At 50.0% G+C, this 11,226-nt stretch overlaps 1 protein-coding gene across 1 annotated transcript in view; it reads right to left on the reverse strand.

The window, feature by feature from the left end:
- Cfap77 (cilia and flagella associated protein 77) overlaps window positions 1-11,226 on the reverse strand; it is a 123,587-nt gene extending 112,361 nt beyond the window's left edge. Inside the window, exon 1 of the mRNA XM_075984455.1 lies at window positions 10,982-11,226. Within this exon, the coding sequence (XP_075840570.1) occupies window positions 10,982-11,176 (195 nt within the window). The 5' untranslated portion in view covers window positions 11,177-11,226. The remainder of the gene's footprint in view (window positions 1-10,981) is intronic.

Below are 11,226 nucleotides of genomic sequence, written 5' to 3' on the forward strand. Positions count from 1 at the left end.
ACTGGGTGTCTCCAGAGCTGGCAAAATCTTCAGTGACAGTTTATAAAGGTTTTGGAAGCAACCATAGCACTCGGCCCAAAGGGACAGCAGGTGACATTCGGAGCATTTCAGACTCGGGCTTGTTGAATTTGCAAAAAGTAAACAAATTGAAGATTGTAACCCTAACCCATCAGTGAGGCACATGTCCTGCCATCATCTAGCTCCCAACAGCCAGCTTGAGAAGAGACCAGGATGCTCCCAACTCACCCACTTCAACAATCGCACACAGTGACCTGCACACCTCTGTCTGTCCCTAGACGTCCAAGCCCCTCAGCGCAGGAAGAGTCACAGTGGCTGGGACTGATGTGGATTTCTGGACCTGACTCTGGGGCCTTTGGAGTCTACGTCCTTTAGTCCTTAGCTTTGGGTTCTTCAAGTCTTTCCAGGCCAGACACAGCCTCATCTTAGCCCTTCCTGTTCCCAGGGACTCATGGTGACCACCCTGCCCGTCTCCTTCTCCAGGGTGCCAGGTTATCCCTGAATACATTTCCATAAAAAACTCTCTTGTTTCGTTTTTTGTTTGTTTGTTTTTCAAGACATGGTCTCTATAGCTTTGGAGCCTGTCCTGGAACTCACTTTGTAGACCAGGCTGGCCTTGAACTCACAGAGATCCTCCTGTCTCTGCTTCCACGTCAGTGCAGGGATTAAAGGTGTGCGCTACCACCACCTGGCTCCACAAAACCTGACTTTGCCTGGAATCACTTCCTCTCAACAGCTACCAAACACAACACAAACACTCCGCTCCTCTGAGAAGGTCAGGCTTAAAAGCCTAGAAGTGGGTCTAGCCTCTGGTAACAGGTCCCTTGGCAGCCTTGTCCTGAAGAACACTGGTTTTACTGCCTGTTTTCCAAGGCCTGTCTGCTGCAGGGACAAAGGCTACCTTGTCCCATGAGGTGCCCCTGGTGGGCAGACAGCTAGGCACAGATATCCAGCGAGTGGCTGAGCATGTGAAGTTAGTGTGGGCTCAGGCTGGCTGCAAGGGGAGGAGGAATCCAGGGTTTCGGAAACGAGACTGAAGGACTTGAGAGGTGCACCACACAGACCATAAGATCATCACTGTGGTCCCAGGGCCAGGCACACCTAATTCAGAGGACGGGTGTGGCACACAGTACACGAATGAGTGAATGCATAAATGACACACAGCCAGGAGAGGAGCGAAGGAGTCAGTGTAGCTATCCGGTACACCCTCCACCCCACCACACCACATAGATACTAGCCCCTCTCCCCCAGCCAAACACTGACTGACCCGGCGACTAATGGCGCACCAGCTTCAGGCTCACTCACTAGCCCAGGGCCTCTTCCATGCTCCTGTACTATTTATCATTTTGTGTTCTGACTTTGTAGCGTGCCTGCCTGGCATGCACAACCCTCCGAGTTCAACCCCTGCCCAAAGAAAACCAAGCTTTGTAGCACACGCCTGGAACCCAACACTCAGGAGGTGGAGGCAGGAGAATCAGGAGTTCAAAGCCATCCTTGACTACACGGTGAGTTCAAGACCAGGCTTGGCTACATGAGACTATCTCAAATAAAATTCTTTATTTTTTAAAGAGTGACCCTAAAGCTTCCTGTTTGGAGAATCTGACTCCGCTCTCACCTCTCCAGCTCCCTGCACACAGCTTCTGACCTTCCTGCGAGACCTCCCTTGCTTCCTGCTGCCCACAGCCCTGAGCAGGGATCCCACCCTGACCGGGCTACTGTAGCTTCTAAGCCTTCGCTGTTCTTTCTTGTCTGTCTTCTGCCTGCTGGGTTGTGGGCTCCGTGAGAGCACCGCCCAGAACTGTATCCATCCCTGCACCAGGTGCATAAGGCGCGCTCAGAAAGGAAGCGTTGGCTAAAGCAGCAAAAGAATGATTGCTGGTTTTTGTTTTTGTTTCTTTGTTTTTCGAGACAGGGTTTCTTTGTAGCTTTGGAGCCTTTTCTGGAATTCGCTCTGTTAGGACAGGCTGTCCTCGAACTCACAGAGATCCACCTCCGCCTCCTGTGTGCTGGGATTAAAGGAATGTGCCACCACCACCCAGCAGACTGCCATTTTCTACCAATTCCTTCAGAGCCCTCACAGAATCAGAGGAGGTTTGGTCCTTCTCGCTGGGAGCGCCTGCACAACGCTGACTGTCCTGCGGCATCTGCCCAGTCCAGCGGCCCCTCCTCCATCCATACCCAAGTCAGATCAACTCACTTGACAATCCAGACCAGCTGCACAGTCCTTTCTGCTCCTGCCTCGACTTCTGAATGTGGCGCCTTGACCTCCCTCTCCTCTCCTTCCACCCTCAATAACTTGGTTCCAATCGTCAAAGACTAGTGATTCCCTGGTCAAAACTATCAGCCCACTGGACACAGATCTTTAAACCCCTTGTGCTTCCAGCCAGGCCTCCCCATCACAGGGCAATAAAACATTTGCTCACGGACTGATGTGTTCATTAGCAATTTCAAATGCCTTCCGTAACCAGACCGAACAACAGCCAAAGCCAAGCTCTGTTGTGTTGTTTTGTTTATTTTTGCAGTGCTAGGAGTGGAACCCAGGATCTCTCCAGCTAAACAGGTGTTCAAAGCCCGAGCTACCTAGTTTCTGTGTTCTTAAGAGCTCTGCTAGAAGGCAGAGGAAACATAGAAATGCAGTTCTACAAAATTCAAATAATGACATCTTAAGGTGGTGGCATGGCCTAATTCACTCTGGTCCACTAAACGGAACGGGTGGAGTCAGCAGCAAACTTCCCCTTCACTCAAATGCCACAGCCTCTCCGCGAGCTCTTCGGGCATCCCAACTTCGTGAAAGGCTGTGACATCCGAGCATCGGCAAACTGGGACTTTTTCTCTGGTGCAATGGTCCAGTTTAGATGCTCTATGGTCACGTGCAAATGGCCAGCCACCTGGCAGCAGTGTGGCCATCCATCCCTTGAAACTGAAGAGCTTCTAAGGCGATGCTTTTATTCCCTTAGACAAAACACAAAGAGTGCTCGTCCACACAAAGACATTTAGCCTGCATGCCTCTGAGTTCCCCCACCTCCCAGATACGTATTGTTTGGTTCCTATAAAAGATCAAAACTCCCTCTTTGGGGGTCATTATGTATTTTCTGCAGTCCTTTTGACGGACCCTTCCCCCTTTCTGGGTGTTGCCTGTGCTGAACTTTAAGTTCATTGACCCGTGTCTGTTTCTTGACCCACCCCTGGTGTGCCTTCAAATTATTGGGTGGATCATTACAGCTGTTTTCCTTCTAAAACACATTCCTGCTTCCCTGAATGTGGTATTTAGTGCCACGAGAAAGCACAAGATCTGCCATGGGGCGCTGACCCACTATAAGCTTAATTTTTCTACACTATGTCAATCCTCCACCTGAAATCTTAACTTAGTTCATACAGAGTGAGACAGGACCCTGGACGTCTGAAGGGCAGGGACGCAAAGCTCATACACCAATCAGTGATTGCTCAACAAACCCGTCTCTCTGCTAATGAGCTTACTTAATAAGTTATTGAGCCACACCGCAAGAAGGCTGAAAATATTAGTTTTCTTAAATTGCAATGTGGGCAGGGATTGAAGCAGACAAGTTGCAGACAAACATCACTAAGGGGAAAGAAATAGACTAAAGGAGGAGATTTAAAATAGCATCCGCCATCGGGAAGGAGAGGCAGAAGCAAGCAAAGAGAGAAGCAGCTCAGACCAACTGTTTGGTTTCTGTGAGTCTACATTAGATTTTCCAGAGGCTGTGTTGAGCTACAAACAAGCCCCCCACTTTTGCTTATGTCTTCTAGTTCAAGGTCCCTCAGCCTCAAAACTGTTGACATTTGGAGACTGGTTCCTAGATGCAGGCGGGAGGGGCTGGTTTCACACTATGAAAAATTGAGCAGCATCCATGACCTCTGCCCACCAAGGAGGGGCCGACAGCACCTCCCTGTCAGCTTCACCAACCAAAAACAGTGGGTTCTAGAAGTAAGTTCCTTGGAGTTCACTGATCTCCAAAGTACGTATCACTGAGTAAAACTGCCCTCCTCCGCTTAGAGCCATCAACGTCACTCAAGTGTTTTCCTGTTTCTATGAGGTAGCATCCCATCTCCACCAGAGCCTGGACACATGGGTGAGACAAGCCCAGCAGAGCTCTTCATCTGGCTTAACCAGCACACGCTGTCGGCTCTAGTGTAGGGTAAGAAAGTTTGGGGTAGAGACAGCGTCACTCAGTTAGAGCGCACACTGCGATAAGCATCAGCACTTGGTAAATGTGAAAACTCACCGTGTTTAGATTCAACATTACATTTACATTTTTTTATTAAAAAAAGTATGTGTGTACCTGTGTGAGTTTATATGTACCACATGTGTGCAGGTGCCTGAGGAGATCAGAAGAGGGAGTAAAATCCCTTGGAGCTAGAGCTACAGAGGGTTGGAAGCCACCTCACATGGGTGCTTGGGAACCGAACCCTCCCCTGCAAGTTCCCAGTGAGAGCTCTTAATTGCTGAGCCATCTCTTCAGCCCTTAACATTTACCTAACAAAAGTATTTGTGATGAGGTGCATAGAAAACCAAAGAACTTGCTTTTAAAGTGCTCTCTGGGGGTACCCATGGCTAGCCATGACCTAGTGATCCCATGGAATCCTCATTACTCTCCCATGACCAGGTACCAACTCTGGCCTCCTCACCGATACAAGAAACGGAGTCTCGGAGATAACACCTCCCACCCCTGCGTGGCAGAACAAGCAAGTGGCTGGCATCTGTTGGCTCCGGAACCACTCTAGTGACCTCCCCTCCATAGGGGAGCTCAGCTTCATACCTGCCTAGCCAACTTGGAATTGTGTCCTCATTTGCACTGATGGAAGAACTTGAACAAGGAACCAGGGGACATTTGCGCTTAAAGTTGAATTGTAGCCACTGGCCAGCAGCTGCTTGGAAGGTTAGCTTCCTTGGCATTCGTTTGAAGGCAGCAAACAACGAGAGTTGCTGACCAAGGCTGCACATTCTTGGTGCTGTGCCCCCTTTGTTTTGCCTGCCACCCTGAAGGTCACCGGGCAGGAGGGAGAGTCCAGCAGGCGAATTGCTGGGTTTAACACATCCAGGTCTCAAGGGCTAGAACAAAGTTCTATGACTTTCCTGCAAGAATAGAAAGTCTCAGATTGGGAAAGGCCCAATCTTCCCAGGTAAAACACTTTTACAAGTGATTGCAGAGCCGACAGCCCGGAACCAGACCTTAAAGTGCAGCTACAATATTGGAGAGCCCGATTGAATGTTTCTTGCGGGATGCTTTTAATGAGAAGTGTTTTCTTCTTAAGCTTTGAAAAGGAGGATGCAGGCTGAAGAGGTTAAGAGCACTGGCTGCTCTTCCAGAGGTCCTGAGTTCAGTTCCCAGCACCCACATGGTGGCTCGCAACCATCTGTAGTGGGATCTGATGCCCTCTGCTGGCATAAAGGCATGTATATAAGGATGCTCTGAGTGATTGACTGGTGTCTATTTGTTTTGTGGCACTGAGTGGGGGTGGAGGGTAGCAATTCATATGCACTAGGCACAGTTCTATGCCCTCATTCTAGACGCAATCTTAAAGATAGAATCACTCCATTTGTGAGATCTCCAAGGCTTCTGGAACCCCTAGAAAGGTTTGAAACCACTGCAATAGAAAACAGGGTTTGGAGGCAGAGAGCTGATCAGCTGGTTAAAGAACTTGCTGTGCAAATGCCATGCCCTGAGTTCTATCCCTGGAAGCCACACGGGGTCAGAGAACTGACTCTGATCACCACACAAGTAAACAAAAGATGAAAGAGCCTGACATGCATAGCCCCCAGCGCTAGGTCCAGAGTGTTCTGAAAGCTATAAGGAATAACCGCTAACCCGTCCACCCAGGTCTCAGCATTCTTCCTGAAGATCAGCCTTCCCTTCAAGCCCCAGCCGTGTTCTGAGAGTCACATGATCAGAGGGTGGCTGGGTTTAATAGGAAGAACCCCAGTTCTGAGGTCTTGTCTTCATTCATGCACCCCCTAGTGCTAAGAGACAGAAGAGAAAGGTGACTCTGCAGCTATGCCAGGGCGCCTGCCCTGGGGACTGCAGTGAGGAGCCAGTGGGGGAGGCAGCTGCCCTGGGGGCTGCAGTGAGGAGCCAGTGGGGGAGGCAGCTGCCCTGGGGGCTGCAGTGAGGAGCCACTGGAGGAGGCGCCTGCCCTGGGGGCTGCAGTGAGGAGCCTGTGGAGGAGGCACCTGCCCTGGCGGCTGCAGTGAGGAGCCAGGAGAGAGGGTAGCTCTTCTCTCTGGAGTGGTCACAGACTTGGGCAGTGGGTTTTGTGCACTGCTTCATCTGCTGCCCCCTGAAGGATGAGGCTAGGCATCAACCAGAGAGAGGCTTTGATTTAAATGAAGAAAAGGGGACAGCAGAAAGAAAGAAAGAAAGAAAGAAAGAAAGAAAGAAAGAAAGAAAGAAAGAAAGAAACTTGACAAGGTGGCTCTCACTCGTAATCCCAGCTTTTGGGAGGTGAAGATGGGTGGATCCCTGGGGCTCCTGGCCAGCCAGATTAACCTACTTGTTGAGTTCCAGGTTAGTGAGATCCTGTCTCAAAACCAAGGTGGATGGCTTCTGAACAACAACACCTGAGGTTGACCTCTGACCTCTGCACACATACACACACAAACATGCACACAAACACACACACACACAATGCAGTAGTGTGCACACACAAACATGCACACACAAGAAGGAAGAGGGAGAGAAGTGAGAGGGAGGAGGAGAAAGAGGGGGAGGAGGGAAAGAGGAGGGGAGGGAGAGAAAGAGGAAAAGAAGGGAGGAGGGAAGAGGAGGTGGGAAGGAGGAGGAAGGGAGGAGGGAGAGGACGAGTTAGGAACAGAGAAAACAAGGATGGATAAACCCACAGCAGTGCATCCGGCCCAGACTGAACCACAGGATGGTTTTTAATTCCTCACTAACATTTCATTTCCTCCCATTACACTGTAATTGAATGTAAGGGGGCTGAGCGATCACAGCCATATTCTCTTCGGCAGACAGACCACACGCAGTATTTTCCCACCCTGTAATGAAAACACTGGTATCTTTGTGCAGGCGGGCTTTGGACAGCCTGCCTTCCTAATGCCCATCACTGTCTCCGTGTTTACGCTCATCACCAGCAGTAATATTTATTCGAGCTGTTAGGCTATTAGTGGGCATGGTGTGCTCGCCTGGCTTTGTAGAGCATCCAATTTGAACACACTCACTCCGGATAAACACGTCCTTGTGCTGGTAATGATAACAACTCAACACAGCACTGAGTCTTATGAACTGGAACTTGAGTTGGCGCGAACAGCCCCTAATGCTTGGAGTGGAAGGAAGAGCGGAATCACTCTGCACAGAGGGCTGGCTTTGCCAGTCTCCTGACCCCTGGCATGGACCTTCTTATGATAGCCTCTCCCTAAAACTGAATGTCCTGGGCTTGTGCTTCACTGGAAAACTCAGAGGAGGTGACCTGTGACGTTGTTTGACTTCTTTCGTATGTGTACCTGTGCTTCTGTGTCTGTGTGTGTATGTCCAATGGTATAGTTGTGTCTACATGCCTGGACATATGAGTCTGTGTGTGCCTGTATCTCTGTATCTTATTTCTCCAGGTAAACCCTAAATGGTCAAGTCCCTGGGGGCAGAGGCTAAGTTCGGAACTTGTTTCTATACCCCCCCCCCCGCACCTACTAAACATTAAAAACCCTGAGGAATCCATACTGCTGACTTCTGCAGGGATGCTGAGTGGATGGTGCTGGGTCAGACTCACTTGCGAGCACTTTCGACAGCCTGTTCTACAGGATGTACCACACCTGGGTTACCCTTGATTAATTAGTCATGGCTTGCAGCCAAAACAGCATGAGGTTAGGTAATTCAGGAGACCAGGGCCTCCTCCCACTTCTGATACCAGGTCACAGCAGCACCCCAGGGTGAGTGTCTTCCCCTGGGCAGAGGCCCCTAAACCTCCCAAAAGGAGATACATTTGATGTGGGCAAACTTCCTTCTAGCCTCAAATGCTTGATTCTATTACTTTATTTTACAAATGTGTGCTCTTCTTATTTGTGACATAAACCCCCACAGGAAAGAGAAAAACAAAATCACTAATAAATTATGAAAAAAATCAGGTGCCCTGATCATTTGTACTTTCTGAGGGTGCTGGGTTCAATCAGTCCCACTCCCGTGCAGCAACCTGCCTCTCCGGGGCGACAGCAGACTCAGAGCTGTCAGCGGAGCAAGCCGCGCAGCCTCTCCCCGTAATTGTATTGACAGGGTATCAGCCAAGTTGCCGCGGTGGGAAGGGTACACCCTGACAGGTTTTGTGAGGGAGCCTGGAAGGCTACTGTGGCAGGATTCTGTGTTGCATCTCCGAATTCTAGGGAAATGAGAATCAAGCAGGATGAAGCTAGGTTCTTTCTCAATTTAATTTTATACTTCCCACAGAGTCCCCCTGAAGGGGAAGCTGGTTGGCTGCACATCACTTGACAATAGAGAAGCCCTTGCCAATGGAAACTATTTACATTACTTTTGTGGTTGCATGAAACATCATCGCGCCGCAATTAACCACCATTAAGCAAGCCGTTTGCTTGGGTTTCTGCGAAGTGATCGGTTGGTGAGTGTCTATAAATAAAAAACACCTGCTTGCAAATCTGAGGCTTTTCCTTTCCCTCTGGTTGCTGCGCCCTCTTGAAGACATGTTTTTGAATAACTGGTGCAGATACGTTCTGGTAAATTCCACGGGTGGGAAATACCAGGACTGTATTTGTTTGGCTGCATTTGAACTTGGAGAAAAAGAAAAAGAAAAGAAAAGGAACAAACAAAAACTGCTGAACCTTGCCATGAGGGGAAACAATGTGAGTGACGGCCTCTTCATGCGGGGAAATAAATATTTCCAGGGTGCCGTGTCATCTGATAGAGATGCACACTCCTTCAGGCTCAGGAAGAGACAACGGGAAAATACAACTCAGTTCCCATCATCCCCCAAGACACCAGACCCAAGCATACTCACACGAGGAGGAGGAGGGATTCACCCCCACACTGGGGCCAACAAAATGAGCAACCCCCGTAAAGGAGCCTACAAGCACAGGAGAAATGATAGAACTGTATTTTTTTTAATGTTCTGGAACCCTAACTACTTTTATTATTTCCCTTTTCTTTAAAGCCCAAACTCCCAATGTTTCAGAATTCAAATTTTCTTTACATAGAGAAAGCTGGCTGGGATGCAGTGGCGTGGCTTTTAAACCAGCTCTGGTAGAACCTGGAGTCAAAAGCCTGGCAGAGATTTCCCCATGCACTGGCTTACAGGGAGCTCTGGCAACAAGGAGAGGCTCAGCTTCCTTTCCACATTCCCTCTCTGCCAACCTTAAAGCAGGCTGGGTTTTGACGGAAGATCTTACAGAAAGGGGTAAATATTGAATGCGGACATCAGCATCCTAACCGCTACCGGTGCTTCAAAAACCAAGAACAGAGTTGGAGGGAAACACTGCCCCCTGCTGTCACCAAAGAGCGCCAGGACCCTGCACTGGTGATCACCATGGACCAGGACAGCCTGAAAACAGAACCCCATTGGTAGATCAATCACCACCAATACGTTGTAAAAAAAAAAATCATTCCTCAACTCCAGCTCCAGATATAAGGATGGAATTTATCCAGAAGGCTGTTAAGCTGGTGCCACCGTACAGCTCAAACGCTGTCCTTGACATAACCAGGGGGAAAGCAAAGGGGGAAGAGAGGGGTGTTTCATATACCGAATTTACATGTGCTGCTATGTACAAATGCTAAACATATGGTGCGCTATATAGAACATGTGTTTTTGCTATACATCTATACATGTATAATGCGTGTGTATGCAGATATACATGTGTCACTTGGAGTGAACATTGGCCCACCACAGTAAATCCCAACCGTCTGTCCCACGTGCTTGCTGAGGTCAGCTCTCCAAGAAGTAAGCAAAGCTCTGTCGCACCGGGGAGCCATCTCAGAAGTCTGGTGCAAAGGATGCTGCTGCACCCTATACTGCACCTAACTTCCGTCCTGCTGCGAACATTAACTAGCCCAAAAAGGTCCAGGAGCGTCACTGATTTCCCAGGAGTCAAAGAATGCAGCCAGTTATAGCACAGCTAAGAAAAGCCAGGTTCCCTTCACAAAAGAAGGAACGAAAGGAAGGAGTTGGGGAAGGGAGGGAAAGAAAAGGAAGAAAGGAGAAAGAGGAGGGGAGGGAAGAAAAAAAAGAATGAGAAAGAGGAAAGGAGGAAGGGAAAGAGAGAGAGATCGCACCACTCTGGGTTCTAATCAGTGCCCGGAGTCAGAGAAATCATGATTACTGAATCCATGGTTACCATCAGCGCGCCCATCACCCTCCGCACCCGGAACCTGGGAAACTGAGTACATTCTTAGAAGCACACTGCCCTCTAGTGGCCAAAGGTAAACTTGCTCCAGGACTACCTTGATAAAAGCTAAACTTAACTTGATTTCCCCCGCACTTAGGAGCAGAGCCACGCCCACGTGGAGTTTTCAACCAGGCGGGAAAACAGAGTAAAGCACAGAGGTCCGGCACTGAACGGGAAGATGATTCAGCCATAACGCTGCTCGCACGCGAGTGCTGGCCAGGCCTCAAAGAGAGTATTTGCACCTCCCCACACACACTAAAGGTTTCCACGAGAGCTCCGGAGCGCCTGCTGCACAGTAGACCAAAGGTGCTGGGAAAAGTGGATCTTCGGGTGGCAAGCTCATGAAAGGGTGCCTGGGACCTGTCTCACCCTTTGGGTTTATCGAGCCCCGCAGGGATTGCCCTATTCATAGTCTTCCGCTAATGTGTGCCACTTAAGGGCACTGAGGCTCGGGGACTGCCGACTGTCCGTCCAGACCTGTCCTGCCTAGAGCTGGTTTCCGACACTGCGCCTGGACCCCGGACCCTGAGACCAGAGGGCTCGGCAGCTGGAACCCATCGGCAGCGTAGGTGCCAGGGGAGGGGACGAGCGCGCCCGAGCGCTCACCTTGACGATGAGCGGGTTCTGAAACATGGAGTCACGCACGACCCCCAGCCTCTCGTTCTCCATGCCTGGACGGATGTCTGCCACGGTCAGCGGCCGTCGGGGCGGCGGGCAGATCTGGCTGACCGTGCGGCGCACGGGTTGCTTCTTCTTTTTCCATCGCGTGAAGTCTTTCCGGGACTTAGCCTGATCTGGCATCCTGGGAACCTCCGAGATCAGACCCCAATCTCCGAGATGCAAGCCCACAG

The sequence above is a fragment of the Microtus pennsylvanicus genome, chromosome 9 (assembly GCF_037038515.1).
Source record: "Microtus pennsylvanicus isolate mMicPen1 chromosome 9, mMicPen1.hap1, whole genome shotgun sequence".
Classification (NCBI taxonomy): Eukaryota; Metazoa; Chordata; class Mammalia; order Rodentia; family Cricetidae; genus Microtus; species Microtus pennsylvanicus.